Genomic DNA, 15,909 nt, shown 5'->3' with positions numbered 1-15,909 from the left:
CTTCTATACGGCTTTAGGAATAGCCTCCTTCTTAGCTATAGTTATTACTACCTTTAGCTAGAAGACTAACGTTCCTTATAGTCGCGCTAGTTAGCTTCTAATATCTACTCTTACTATACTTTATATAGTAAGCGGTACCGCTAGGTAAGGGTTACGATATTCTAGAACGTATAAGCGTACTTTTACTCCGATATACGTTAGCGCTATATAGTACTACTATATAGATATAGGGTAATACCTACTCTTATTTTAGTCTAGTAGAGCTAGCCTATTAAATCCTTACAATCTCTAGAAAAGACGAACTAATATAAGTAAGTACGTATTAAACGAAGAAGTTAGTTAGAGGTCGGCTACTACTAGCTAGGTTCTTTATTATTATATATTAATAAAAAAGCTTAAAATATTACTAGGGGTTTTTTTACTATCTACGAATAGCCTTCTAAGAAAGGACTTAAAGGAGATTATTAGCTAGTCGTAGGCAATAAGACTAGACTAACTATATATAAGAAAAAAGTTTAACTTAAAATATACCGGGGGTTTGTTTTACTATCTACGAGTAACCTTCTAAGAAAGGAAACCGGTTATAGGCGGTAGAAATATGTCGGGCAGCTAGGATTGCTTATAGACCGTAATTAAATAGCGCGCGATAGTCGAGCTCGTTGCTACAATATAATTATTACCTGCGGCACTTTCCAGGTTTGAGGCAGATACTCGGAGTAGCTATACATACTGAACATGGAGTCTAGAGCTAGAGGGATACGAGTCCCTACTCTTCGCATTTGAAAAGTCGCACTATGCAGCAAGCGAAAGGGATATAAAAGCGCTAGGTAGGTTGCCGGAGGGAGAAAGTCATCGGACAAGTTCTTCTTATATCTACAGACAAGAGAAGACAAGACAATCGCCTTAGGATTATCGACAAGATGCATTTCTCTCATCTCGCAACCATTTCTAGCCTGCTGGCTCTCGCTGCTAGCAGTCCGATCATGCCTAGTAAGGAGGCAACTACTCTTCAACGAATGATCCTCATAGCTTACGCTTGCTCGCCAGTGACGAATGACATGCTCCCAAAAAGGCAGTACCGAGCTTCAGGCTTCTCCAAATATTCCCCACAGAATGCCGATGATGAGGGTCTGCTTGAGAAGAGGCAGTACCGAGCTTCAGGCTTCTCCAAATATTCCCCACAGAATGCCGATGATGAGGGTCTGCTTGAGAAGAGGCAGTACCGAGCTTCAGGCTTCTCCAAATATTCCCCACAGAATGCCGATGACGAGGGTCTACTTGAGAAGAGGCAGTACCGAGCTTCAGGCTTCTCCAAATATTCCCCACAGAATGCCGATGAGGACAAGTAGTGCAAGCTGGCGCTCAAAGACGCCGTGGTTGGGTGACGTACACATTCTTTAAGGAGAAGATGTAGCCTTCGTGAGATTAGAAGGCATCAGATTGGACTTGTATGCTGCTTCACACTATCGAAGTGGCATACCTACCGCAGCGGAAGTTGGATTTGTTTTTTTTTTCTCTTTGCAGTTCAGCATACTCATATAACGACATGTATCTTTTGCCGTGCGAAATGCTCTCTCGTGCCTAGGCAGTTTTCTCGACTTCTTGTTGTATCTCGGTTCTCACTTGGGGACAAGTTTTAGTCATGCACCATCCCGTAGGCGTCCTCGAGTTTGGGCGGAAGTCGGCCAGGGGTGCAGCGCTCGAGTCACTCTCGTACAGGTCAGTGTTGTATTCCAGCCTGCCTCGGTTACGAAAGCGAACACTCTACTCCAACAACTTAGCCGACAATGTGCAGCGCTTTTGGGTACAACATGCTTGGTCTGGCTCAAATTCGCAGGGACGTCTGCTTCCTGTGACGCGTAAGCTCAGTCACATGACAACACGTGACTTCTTGGCAGGAGAAGGATTTTCACACTGTATTTCAGAACATAGAATAGGAGAATAGGCAATTAACGAAGCTACAATTGAACCGCTAGCAAGGCAGTATTACGTAAGTAATCTACTACGCTATACGTAATAGTTATAAGCCCGGAAATCCGTAGTATTAGAGACTTCTATAGTAGGAAATAATAATTAGTAGTCTTAACGGCACTAAAATAACTACTACTATTTAATTAAGGTTCTATAAGCGCTAATAAGATTAGTATATCGTTAATAATAGCTTTCTTATTAGCTAGTCGCCTTAGCGGTACTAAATATATTACCCTTCGAGGACTAAACGACTAGGACCGCTAGTTTAAGTAAAGTTAAGATATATCTTACTAGATATAAGACCTAGATATATACTAATCTATATACGAATAAACCGGTAGAACCAGTATAACTATAGTCTATAACCCCTATACTAGACGTAGTACGTATACTAGTTAACGCTCTTTACTAGTAAGGAGTTAAAATAGCTATAGATATCTATAGGGTCTAGTTAGCGGAATTTAATCGATTTAGGTTAGTATATAATAAGTCTATCGAGTACCTAGTAACTATAGTAGACGTACGCTATTATTTAGAGATTACCGATAATAATAATATAATAGTACTAATACTACGTATTATTCTTATACGCCTAAAGGATAAGCTTGCTCTAAATATATAATAGTAAAGAACAATAGTTAATAAGGAACTAGCTCGACTAATAGGGTTACGATAAGTTAAGGACCTAGAATAGTAGTATAAGGAATAGCTTAATCTATATAAGAAGATAAGACGTATACAATACTTAGAGGCTAGAGCTATATAACTTAGTAGTCTATCTCTATATAGTAGTTATAAATACAGATAAAACCTATAGGAAAGGACTCTATATAATATATTAGGCTTTACCTAATACTAATTACTTCCTCTAACTAATTAGTATAGTACGAGACTATGCCCGTAATATACTAGGTGCTTCTACTAAGAAGGGGTTATTATTTAGCATTATCTACGAAGAAACAGGTAAAGCTAATACCGCTCCTCCGTAAGCTAATGCCGCTCTATAAGTAGCTAAAGATAACGATAACAATAAAAGACCTAGTAAGAGCAAAGGAGGCAACCGTAGTAATAGTAGAAGCCGTATACTGAAGACTTACGCCGAGGTTACTAGTATTAGCGAGAAGAAGGCATATAAGAACCGAGGCAAATATAGCGTAGTTAACTACTGCCTACGTAACTAGGTTAAAGAGAAGGATAAGGATAACAAGTAGAAGGCTAAGCTAAAGTACTTTAAGGGATACCTACGTAAGAATAAGAGCTTCTATCTAAGGCAGGCCAAATTCTTTAAGGATCTACTAGCTATTAGAATTGCTTAGGAGCAATATAGACTAGAAAGTAACGAGGATTCTATACTAGACAAGCTCTCCCTTACCTACTTCTTCTACTCTAATATACCACCATTTGCTAGAGTAGTTAGGCCTACTACCTACCTTAGTATAGCAGCATTAACAGAGTAGAATCTATTTAATAGCCTAATATATAATAGTAGCTTAAACTGCAACATTATTAACTATTCTAGTCGCTTTAATTTTATACTACTTCTATTACTAGTATCCTTAACTATAGCAACTAGTACTAGTTATAATAAGGTAGTAGCTATCGGAACAGCATCCTTCACTATTACAGCTATTAGTAGCAAGCCCCTATAGATTAAACTAAGGGAATGCCTATATATCCCTAACTTCTATACTAATATCGTAGGAGGTACCCTCTTCTTCTAGCGTTTAATTAGAGCGCGAGTAGATAAAGATCCCGCGACTAATATCCCTATCCTATACCTTTATTTCTTCGCTTTAAGTTTTACTCTTCCTCCCTCGCTATATACTCGCTAGTCTCGCTTCGCTAAGTCTTGTTTCCGGCCTATTCGGAATACCTATAAGTAATCCTTTTCTCTCTCGAGTAGAATATAACTATTATAAAAAAGAATTATACGAACGACTAATAAAGAAGAGATAAAGATTATAAAGTTATTATAACTAATTAAGATTCGCTACTACGAATAGTATATTCGAAGGTAGCTATAGTAGGAGGAAGGGATAGAGCTATAGTAAGTAAAGCAAACTAGCGTAATCCTATATAGTTATAACGAAACTCTACTAATTTAATTTAGTCTTATTAGAAGTTTAGAAAGAACTAGAGATATTATTACTACCTCTATAGTATATATATATCGAGATATAAGACGCTAATAATAACCGAGATTATATATATAGTACCCCTATAAATCTATATCTACTTTTGTCTATCTACTATTATTTGTAATCCCTATTCCCTATAAGGCTATAACCTCAAGTTAAACTAGTAGGAACAATTTTTATTTTTATATTCTTATTTAATACCCATTCCCCCAAGTCCCCTGCTGCAACGCTAAAATAGCAAAATGACTCCCTACCGAACTCCTCGCCTTATTCCCAATCCACAAACCCTCATTACTGCCTTGCACATAATGCTTCGTGCCAAAAGGAATCGAATTCTTGCCATTTGTCATGAATTTCCACGTGCTGCTCACGACTTGCTGCTGGACGTCCGTCGAGCTGACGGCGGCGGCGACGAAATTCCAATCTGTGAGGGCCCAGTTCACTCCGCGATCGGAAGGAGGGCCGGCGAATGGTAACCCGCCATCTTGCATTTGCTTGGCGTACCAAGAGGATTGCATGGACCAGGCGGTAGATGGGAAGGTGGTGAGGTTGAGAACGACGTCGCTGTAGCCCGCGAATACGGCGTTCCAGGTCGCGCTTTTGCCATAGTTGTATGTGAAGTGGGTGCTCTTAGCAAGGGTGGGGCCATCAAGACCAAGAGCGTCGTTGTAGATCTTCGCCGCCATCGAAGACGCGGTGTCAGAGTAGCCTGTGTTTCCAGTGAGCTTGCCAGCGGCGTTGAGTCCAATTGCTGCTTGCATGGCGAGTGCGGTCTGATTTGCTGACGCGGGTATGGCATCGGCACTGATGAGCTGACTGGCGGGATACAGGGAATTCTTCGCAAGGTAGTCTGCCCAGCCAGGGAACTGAGCGCTATACTGTTTCGCGAACGAGCTGTCGCCTGTGCATTGTTGGTAGGCAAGCAGAAGAATGAAGAGTGATGAGGTCTCGAAGAGCGGCATCTGCTCGGCATTGCCATCGTTGTGCCCTGTGGCCTTGGGATATGCTTACTCAAGGTCAGCAGAGGCGATGTACGAGTCGAAAATTGGACTCACCAGATCCAATGTCATGAATGACCCACGGATGAGGCCATCCGCCTCCCTTCATATAATCCAGAACAGGAGCCAACAGCAGTTTGATATACTCAGGGTTGAGGCTGACGAAGATCGGCCAGGTTTGGTAGATGAAGTCAACAGTATTCACGTTACCATCGCTCGAGATTTCCTTCATGAAGACATATGGAGATGCAGCGATATTGTCAGCAGGTACCTGCAATGAGAGTCAGCACCAAGCCCTATCATTGTGCGATCCTCGGAAGCATTACCGTAATCTCGATTCCACCGAAGGTTTGCCTGACACTTGCTTCCAGAATGTCCGCATATTGGCTACCATACGCCGAGGATACAGATGACGCCTTCGATCGGACTGCTGCATCGAACGAAAGTGACGATGACAGAGCTGAATCGTAGTTGCCCAGGAAGTATGATATGGCAGATTCCACATTCGGCCATTGTTTCCTGTAGTAGCCGGTCTGGTCAGCTCCAAGGTATTGAACAGCTCGTACTCGATCGAATCCAATCGCAAATGTAACCCTCCCGCTTGTGGTCGTTCCCAGATCCTTCGACACAGCAGCAAGATCACTGCCACCGCAGCTCGATTTCGCGGTCAGGGTACCCGTGCTCGTGAAGGCTTTGTACACGTTTGCAGGAGTATCGCAGGCGTGCGTCACACCAGATCCGGAGACCGTTGTGCCAAATAGCACACTGCCGTACGTCCCCATGTCATTCTTCTCGGTGTAAGCGCCGGCATTGGCATTGAAGAACCAGAAGAATCCAGCCGAGCCAGAGGTGGTCCAGTTTAGAGCAGAGGCACCGCCTTGAGCAGTCCATGTGTGATCGATAGCACTCAGAATTTGGATGCTTTGCGAGCTGGAGCTGGTGACGTTCACAGTCAAATAGCTGTAGGGAAGAGACTGCTTCGCATATGAAGCACTTCCGGGAAAGACGGGCGAGAAGAAATCCAGCACAAAGGCGGCAGGTCCAGCAAAGAGCGTAACATAGGTATGAGAAGAACTGTAGGAGACCGACTTCGTGGTCGCCGCCGTGGAGCCACTGATGCCTCCAGGAGCACCAAAAAGCGTATATGAAGTGTGCCCAACCTTAGCCACGATGGACCAAGTCAAAGGCTGTCCCGTCCAGAACTGCGGCTGACCAGTAGCCGCATTCTTGATTTGACTGCCGGGCATCCACGCCGAGAGGTATGGACTTTTCACGGCCAGTGGATAAGAAGGTAAGTTGGCATCGCTCGTCGCCAGCGACCATGAGCAAAGTGCGGCTAGGATGCAGAAAAGAGGGCGCTGAAAATGAGCAGGTCCCATCGGTCAAGCGAGTGTGTGCAAGCGAGTGTGGTTGAGACCCTAATAAGTTAACTTCGAGACATCGTTCTAGGAGGAAGAGGAAGTGTGTGGCGCGTGTCCGCAGAAGCATGGCATGGCATGGCATGGCATGGCCATCTATAAAATGAGCGCAACTAAGTCAGCACCAGGGTGCGTGGCGCCTGCCATTGCAGCTGCGGTAGACGTCGTAGGCTAGAAGCAGCTCTGCTCGCACTTGACCCCAGCGGAGGAGCTCTTGAGTCTTCATCACGGCGAGCATCCGCCTGCAGTGTCTCTTCTGCAGCCGATGCACCTTCTTCACCATCGACAGACACTCCGACAGACATTCCGAGAATGTATGGCCATCGCCGTTGGCTTGCCTTGCGCCTACGGGCTCCTGTAGCGAGAGGTGTGATGATCTCCAGGTACTTTGATGAAATGCCAGCCTCTATGCGGCTCAAACCACCGGCACTTCGAACCCCCTTATATAAATAGTTAAATGACGCCAAGTCGAAATCCTCACACGCAGGCTCAAGAAACCACGGCTGTTTATTCGCCTTGCATACGGCCACGGCAGTCGACCGAGAGACGCCACGAGGCTTGTCGACGCTGACCAAGACCGAACGCAAATGGCAGCCAGGAGGTTACTCGTGGAACACTGCGATGTATCACGGCGGAGTATCTATATATCAGCAACTCCAGGGGTGGTACGGACGTGGCACGGGCCAGTCGGAGTTGCTAGCAACTCTAGCCCTACTAAGCCCCGCTAAACCTTATACAAATCGTAGTCTTGGCAAACCTATATCTCTACTATTCCTAAATTCCTCCTATATTTCCTATTCTATATCGCCTATATTATATAACGGCTACTAACGTCTACTAATATAGACGTATCTATACCTAGCGACGTCGCCGACCTTAAGAAGCTTCGATAGCGCGTTTTTACCCTTAAAGAGGATATTAAGACAGATATAGAAGGCTAGAGACTAATATAGCGCCTATATAGCAATTAATATACTAAAAGATCGACTAAGAAGTATAGCAAACCTAACCTAGAAACAGGACTATACTATAACAAAGTGTATTACTATTGTATAAAGAAACAGCGCCGTAATAAGCTTAATCGAGAAGTAGTAGATATTATAGATAGACGAGTCTTTAAACTACTAGAAGAAGAGTATTAGATTAGCTTTGTTATCGAGATTAAATACCGCTAGAATGTAGCTACTAGAAGGGTTAGTATTCGTCGCTATATAACTACTAATATATATACCTATAACCTAGACCTTCTCGATAGCCGGAAAGTATATTAACTAGTTAAAGATAAGGTTAAGAAGCAAATAGATAACTCGCCGCAGGCGAGAAGGACTTATAATACAATTAATAGCTAATATAGTAGCAATCTCGGTATCCCTTATCTAGATATTAGTTTACTATATAATACCGCTAAGTACTCGCCCTATTATAATCGAGATAAGCGCTTTACGACGACGGACGAGCGAGGCGATATAGAGCTTTAATTATAGAGTATTATTATAGTAGCAAAAGAGTACGGTTTGCATTACTAATCCTTTAGCGTACTAACTAAGGATAGTATTAGAAGAGGCGTTATATAGGCTTTAGAAGAGGGCATTTAGCTATTAAAGAAGTATAGCAAATTAGTGCTTCTAGACGATATATACGAGGTTAACTAACTCGACTAGAAGTTGTTTAATATCCACATTTCTAACGACAATATACGCTAGCGACTAGTTGCTTACACACTCCTTAAAAGTAAGCATAGTCCGGTCTATATATAGGCATTGTATTATCTAGCTTCTTAGGCTAACTATAGTAAACCTAGTAGCTAGTTATTACTATACATAGTTACTAATAACTCGGCTTTAGAACAGATAGCAATATAACAGATATTTCTATAGTATAGGACCTATCTCTATATAAGACACTTACTCTAGACTATCCGCCGCAAATTTCTACTTAAAGGACTATATAAGAAGGTCTACGAGAAGCTAGTATAGGTGTCGTTGTACGCAGAGACTAAATAAGAGGTTATAGATAGAGTATAACAAGCTATTAACGCTCTACCGCAAGGCAAGAACGACGAGTTATACTCGTATCTATTACGAGAATAGTCTATCGAATACGCTTAGATATAGACGGTTAGAGAACGGAGGAACAACCCCCTATTAATGCGGATAAGAAGGCTATATTGTTCTCTTCTAACTGATTTTACTAACCTTCGTTATTTAGGCGCGTACTACTAATCTAGTCGAAGCGTACTACGCGGATTTTAAGAGTAATATAAGGTCTATTAAGGCTAACTTCTCGCTCGCCGGTACCCTTATATATACCCTTAATATCGATAAGAGATAGAATAATAACGCGAAGAAGGAGGCGGCGAAGGATAATATGCTCTATATCTTTACTAGACTACAAGGCTCTTATAAGCGCTTCTACAAACTACTATACTGCCTTTAAACGGCTATTGCTAAGCAATATCGACTAGCTTAGAAGAGGGCTAATTTAGGTCTTCTAAACTAGATACGATATTAACTATAACTTAATAACTAACTCCCCGATATATGCTAGTACTTCTTCTAGAAGCAGTAGTACTAACTGTATCGCTATATTTAGTACGATCGAGAGATTCTAGGCGATAGTATAACCGCGAAGTAGGTAGATTGCTATATTAACTGTTTCTTCGACCCTAAAGGCTTTAATAGTAATATTAACTCGCCGAAAACTTATAGCGAGTAGCTCGTAGACGATAATAACCCTATCGAAGACGATAATAACGAGGAAGTTAATAGTATTACTAGTACTATATCGAAGGACCGCTACCTTCTAATTCGCAGTCTTATCGAGAATATTACTTACGACTACTATTAGAAGGTTAAGAAGGCGGAAATAGTAGTACTAGCGCACCTATTATTAACCTACTAAGACGACATTACTAAGCAGTATTATACTAAATATATGCGCCTCTCGGCGGCGGTAGAGCTATTATAATAGCTCTAGCAATATTAATAGCGATACGAAGATAGCACCTTGTTTGCTATCTAATAGGCGTAGGTTAATATAGGCGTAGGCGCCTTACTATCGATTAGTCGCGTTTAAGAGATAGTCTACCTATAGTAATAACCTTACTATCTATAACGACCGCCGCCGGTAAGGGACCTATTTACGCTAGGCGTAGCGACTTAACGCGTACTAGAGTATACGGCGACTAGTCTCTATACTAATTAGTATAGAAACAGTTACTACTATCCTCTGCCGTTGTTCTAGCCGCCTCCGCCGTCGCAATTCGAGCCTACGTAGGTTACTAACTCGGTACTTTAGAATATATACTACGTAGGCGACGGCACCTATCGATATAGCATACCTTCTTTAGGCGACGGTAGTTTAATAGACGTTGTGCGCTAGGTCCTTTGCTAATAGCGCCTTCTGTTTGCGCCTACTATACTAAGCGGTCTTCGCTATTTAATAGTCGTCGCGAATATACTAATACCGTAGCCGTTGGGCCTACGACAATGTGTGCTATAATAGTCGCCGCTAATCGATATATTATAACTTAGTAACTAATAGGCACGCGTGTTTAATAACGACCGGCGATTCTTACTAGAAGACTAGCGGCGGCTGTTTAATAGTAGAACTTTTAGTAGTAATCTATATAATAGAGGCAATAGCGGCGGCGGTAATAGACAATAAAGTAAGAGCAAGTAGATATATCTCGGATTTAGCGCAACGGCTATACTACACGTTAACTTTAGCTTTATTAAGTTATCGCTAGCGACCTTCGAAATTACTATATTCCTAAAGCTCTTTCGAATTTAAAGTACATTTTAACTAATTTTATTAGAGGAGTTGCTAGTAACTCGAAGTAGAGGGTAGGACTAGGGTAAAAGTAGGTTAAGCTAATTAGCGCGAGTTGCTAATATATAGACACCCTTATAGTAATAACGACGGTCGAAGTTAACTCTATCGCCGATATAGACGTACTAAGACCTAGTTATCTAAGACGAGTTATCTTCTAAATACCCTCTAAGCCTATATTAGAATACTCCTATCTATATAGCGGTCGAGACGATAGGGACCTATTTATAATACCGTACTAGGGGCTAAGCGCCTAACCTACTAAGAATAGGCTTAGCCGACCTTATAGAGCGGCGGTCGGTAAAGATTGTATATGCTTCCGCTCCGGCGCGTCGACGCGCTTTCTATTATTTAGGCGCTTGTTTTATATACCTATTCTAACCTCGCTATCGCTGCTATCGCTACTATCGCTATTTCTTAGCCTATATATCTAGCATTCTATTATTAATTCTATCTTTTCTAATATAGCTTTGTCTACTAAGAATGCCTACTATTAGCGACCTCGTCGGAGATGCTAGTAGTGTTCTTGCCTTAGAGGCTTAGGGCGATTTCGCGTTAGATTTAGAGGGCAGTACGTAGACTTCGCTCGATAGCAGGCGTATTAGAATCGCTAATATATCGATAGACGCGTTAGGAGAGGACAATATAGTCGATTCTAGTAATAAAAACGCGTTAGTCTCCTCTGCGCCTCGCCGTAAGCGTATTTCTCGAGTTCTCGTAAACCTAGAAACAAACTACGCGTCCTTACCGTACGTCGAGAACCTCTGCAAATAGCGCGAACGAGCTATTCTTTATAGGTTCGACGACTCGTTTAAAGTGTCGGCTAAACAATAGTACGCGCTACTGCTATATATTAATAATATATAGGTAAAGGATAAGGTCTACGTCGAGAAGAACGGCCTAGAAACAACGCGTTTTATTTGCCGCTTTCGTAAACAACTATACTAGAAACTAGATAAGACGCAAGGCTTCGGCTAGCAAAGAAATAATAAGAAGATTAAAGCAGCGCGTTATTGTCTAGTTACAATAAAGGTTGTAAGCGTTTACAGTCCGAGTAGTAATAGCGGTAAAAAAGAGATTATCGTATATCGAGTATAGCGTATAAATCGCGACGATTACTCGGACTATTACTAACTAGATAACTTCGACCTCTTCCGTTAGTATAGCGCGTTATTAACTACCGTAGGGCGTAAGGTATGCTATAGATACACGCCGCGCTTAGTATAGAAGGCATTAAAGGCTATATACGACCTAGTAGCAAATACGCTCTTTAAGGCCGCCGGCGGCAATTTTATAATAAAGTACGACGTTAATAACTCCGGTCGAGCCTTTCGGAAGGCATATAAGGACGGTAGGCTCGGCGGCGCGTCGCTAGTATAGCAGGCGTAAAAGGAAGACTTATACGAGTAGTATTAATAAGGTAAGTATTATTATTATTATCTATATTAGAAGATAGGGTTAGAAGAACTAGCTTTCGGACCGTCGCGCCCGTATATCTGGACTCCGATTAACTAATAGATCGACGCGTAACTCCGCTTAGCTTATCTATTCTCTCGAGGAAACTATTAGACTTAGTTACTAGCGAATTCTCGACCTAAAAGCTAGAATTTCAAAGATTCTCGAAATCTTTAAAGTTCTTCGCTTAAAGCGGTAGCGCCGTAGAGCCTTAGCTTCGAGCTAATAAGATAATTTATAAGCTGCGGCATAAGCTCGGTCCGGCTTCTAGCGTACCTTAGTAAGCCCGAACCCTAAATCTTAGAAACCCTAGGATTCTTGTTTGTTTTGATTTTAGTTTTCTATTAGAACAATAACTAATATATTACTATAGAAGGCCTGTTCTATAAGAATATAACCGCCGTATACTAAATCGACAGCGAGACTACTTGCGGCGTCGTATTTGCGTCCGAAACTAGTATAAAACTGCTTAAATCCTATACTACGATCGCTTTTATAGACGCGACGTATAAGACTAACTACCTTAGCTAGTTCCTTTATACCGTTATAATAAAGGATAAGTATAGTATATCTCGTACGGTAGTATATATGCTTTTACCTACTAACGACGGCGATATTGTTGCGGAGTTTTTACGTACTATAAGCGAGTAGATAGGTAGTAAATAGCTCCCTAAATTCCTCCTTATAGACGACTTAGCGGTAGAACGACGCGCTATTCGAATAGCGTTTCTATTAACAATATACCTTCTATGCTATATATACGTACAGCGTACTATCGATAGGCATTTTAGCGCGAAGATCTACTAAGAAACGCGTCGTTATATTCGCGCTACTATTGTTTATCGTCGCTCGCTCGTAGGCGCTTAAGAATCGCTATAAGCCGCTATCGATTGCCTCCTAAACAACGCCGATTACGAGTCTAATAAGACCTATTTAGAGCGCGACTTTAGCAGTAATATTAGGCTATAGGCTAATTACTATCGCGTCTATAACGTACCTACTATCGTTAGCTAATATAAAGATACTAATATAAACGAGAGCTTCTACGCGTATCTTAAAATAGACGGTAATAAGTCGCTAATAGCGGCGGACTTTATACTTAAAGAGGTAGCGATATAGTGCCTCTACGAAGGTTAGGTTAAGGACCTTCGCTCGGATATTGCCTTACGGCGGTAGGCTTTAAATATATACTCTCTCGCTCGCGGCGACGACGAAGAGCTCCGTACCTAGCTTCTACGCCTACTATAGCCTATTTAGCGCAAGATTAGCGCTTAGATTAATCTCGTAAACGACGAGTCCGTATACTACGACCCGAAGCTATTATAGTTAGCGAGTAAAGAAGGCGCGCTTACCTACGACTATAAATTCTTCTACTAATATCGCGTACTCTACGCCGACCTCTAGTATTACTATATTATACTTAGACGCGTTATTATTAAAGATTAATACTAGTAATAATAGGTAAATATGTTTGCTAGACGCGCCTTCGAGGTCTACGAAGAAGATGCCGCTAACTCGATAGAGGTGCAATACGAGGACGCTATCGAGGCGCCTTATACGCCTATCTATCGACCTAATATACGCGAGACGCTCTATAGCGCGTATAAGTTAATCTTCTAACTTAAGCGCTTATACGACAAAGAAGGCCTTAATAAGACTAACGCGAAGCGCGAGGCTATAATATCGAAGATACTAATAGTCTTTTATAAGTCTAGCGATAATATTAGGAAGGGCTTTACCGACCTCGTTCTTACTTACTTTAAAAACACGTATCTAGACGCTATTCTCGTACTAATAAAAGCGCCGCCGAAGCTATTATAAGCGCTATTACTAAGCGACGTTATATCGAGCTATTGTCTTCTAAGAGCGACTAACGATATAGCGCCGCTACTAAAGAAGCAGAAGGGTAAGAGCGTAGATACTACGAGTAAAAGTAAGAAGCTAAAGCGGTCGAAGAAATAGGTAGAGAAATAGATAGAATAAGAATATATACCTAAGCGAATACTAGCGGCGCTAGCTTAGCCAAATTTTAGTAAAGAAGCGCCGTTCGTAGTTCTAGGCGGTATCTACGCGTCCTCGTCGCGTTTTCCTTTAAATTCCGTATAGGTCGCGTAGGTCGCGTAGGTCGCGTAGGTAACTAATAGCTTCTATATGCCTCTACCGACACTACTAGCGCTAAATAGATAGCAATACGCGCCTCTAAGCGCGATATAGGTCTATAGTAGCATGCCTTATATACCGCTACCCTCTAATATATATTAACGCTATTAAATTAGTAGTAATCGCTAACTATACCTCGAATTTTGCTATATCGCTGTTTTACTAACAAACTTTAGCTTTATTTTTAGTAATATAGTTAGTATCTATTAGTAGAGGATACGGGGTCGTTAAAAGCTATTAAATTAGTACGAAATCTATTAAATTGCGACCGTACGACCTCTTACTATCGATCTTTAGTATACTAGCGGAAATCGTACTACTACCTACTACTACTACTACTAGTCGACCTAGCAACCGCGACGCGCTACGACACGGAAATCACGTTTTCTACGGTTACGTATACTACGGAGCGGATACTAAGATCTTACCGACTCCGAGAGATAGGGCGCGGTCTACTCCGCTAGAAACTAACGCACGGCCGCTAGTACGGTATTATAAACAGGCCCGACGACAGTTACAAGCTAAGCGTGATTCTCTATATAATACCGAGTAGTCGGCAAACCCTAAGGCGTAAGGATATAGAAGAGCAATACAGGGGCTTGCTAGAAACGCTAGAAAGAGGTGTATCTATAATAGCAAGATCGTTCTCTGTCTCTGCCTACCTAAAAGAGCCGTAGGAGGAACTCCTCGATGCGAACTGCGCTAGCCGCCCTAGCTTATAGTAATTTGATACAAATTTTATCCCTATATAACGATTAAGTCTAGCTTCGGTATATAGTAGGAGACATAGCTGCAATGCTCGTTCGCTTAGCTATCTAGGCTAGAATTGTCTTAATCGAATTGTTCTATGTCTCGCTACGAGTTGCTATTACATACTTCCGTTTGAATATAATTGAATACTCCTTACTAGGGGTGCTGTTAGTAACTACTTATCGGTAGAAAGCAACGTTAGTAACAAAACAACGTTAATAACTAGTTAGTATTAATATTTATACCTTAGGTGTCTATATAGACCTTACCTCTTTATAGTATAGAATAGACTAAGCCTATAGCAATAGCATAGTGCCTTCGTAACTATCTCGGTGCTAATGTCCTTTATAGATCCGTCTCTTCCGACTTAGCTAAGCTTAATTTAGTATAGATTAGTGCAGAGATTGCTTATATAGCTCTTCCGAGTAGTAGTTGCTTAGGCGACTACTTAGTAGAGGGTTACCTAGCAACTATACTACTAGGGTTAGTAGAATAGTAGGTTTACTAATATTGTCCAAATAGCCTAAAACTAGATAGTTCGAGAGGTATTGTTAAGAGAGAATTGCCTGCTGTTTTTCTACCTATTTCGACTACTTAATCCTCCGATTTTCGCATTTCTAGCAATTCTACGAATCTTATAATTCCGACTTTTTCAAAATGCCTCGTTTAAAGGACCTAGTTAACCTCAACTTCTCCTAAGTCGATACCGCTAATATAGGTAAATTTGTAAGGTATATCTAGTACGATAGCGGGAAAGGAACGATAGTAGAGGGAAGCCTATTACGGAAGAAGGCGCACCTAGCGAAATATTAGAAGTATTTAGACTATAAGAGGGCTTACTATTCTAACGATAAAGAGGCGCCGCCGCGCAAGCAACGCACGCTGCTATTTAGTATCGCTAAGTCTAAGAAGGTACGTAATTTAGCTATTGCGAGGGCGATATTGTATAGCGGAAGGCTATTCAATCTCGTAGACGCGAGATTCTATCCTAAATGGCGCGAGGCCTTCTATACCTTCGATACCAATTATAACCCTCTAAGTCGCGACAAGGTAGTAGATTGTATCGATACGGTACGAGCGGAGGTCGAGAAGGACGTTAAGGCGGTATTTAATACGCTTCGAGACTTTAACTTTAGCGCTAATAAGAGTAAGAGCCGCGGTAGTACTCGTTTCTGCAACCTGTTAGCT

The 15,909-nt window shown here is 41.7% G+C and overlaps 2 protein-coding genes across 2 annotated transcripts; one reads left to right on the top strand and one right to left on the bottom strand.

Moving 5' to 3' along the window:
- Nucleotides 1–920: 920 nt before the first annotated feature.
- On the top strand, nt 921–1,945 carry MYCFIDRAFT_180017 (uncharacterized protein; the record flags this gene model as incomplete). The annotated part of the gene is made up of 6 exons (XM_007934012.1): nt 921–1,345; nt 1,369–1,410; nt 1,440–1,471; nt 1,530–1,577; nt 1,641–1,723; nt 1,757–1,945. 6 exons carry the CDS (start codon nt 921–923, stop codon nt 1,943–1,945), a joined length of 819 nt encoding a protein of 272 aa, XP_007932203.1.
- Nucleotides 1,946–4,303: 2,358 nt separating this feature from the next.
- On the bottom strand, nt 4,304–6,486 carry MYCFIDRAFT_46339 (uncharacterized protein; the record flags this gene model as incomplete). Its single annotated transcript, XM_007933802.1, has 3 exons — nt 4,304–5,115; nt 5,165–5,378; nt 5,434–6,486. The coding sequence occupies 3 exons, from the start codon at nt 6,484–6,486 to the stop codon at nt 4,304–4,306; spliced, it is 2,079 nt and encodes a 692-aa protein (XP_007931993.1).
- Between the last annotated feature and the right edge of the window lie 9,423 nt (nt 6,487–15,909).

The sequence above is a fragment of the Pseudocercospora fijiensis genome, assembly GCF_000340215.1.
Source record: "Pseudocercospora fijiensis CIRAD86 unplaced genomic scaffold MYCFIscaffold_12, whole genome shotgun sequence".
Taxonomy (NCBI): Eukaryota; Fungi; Ascomycota; class Dothideomycetes; order Mycosphaerellales; family Mycosphaerellaceae; genus Pseudocercospora; species Pseudocercospora fijiensis.
The sequence above is the reverse complement of the archived record's forward strand: the minus strand, read 5'-3'. Positions and strand labels throughout refer to the sequence as shown.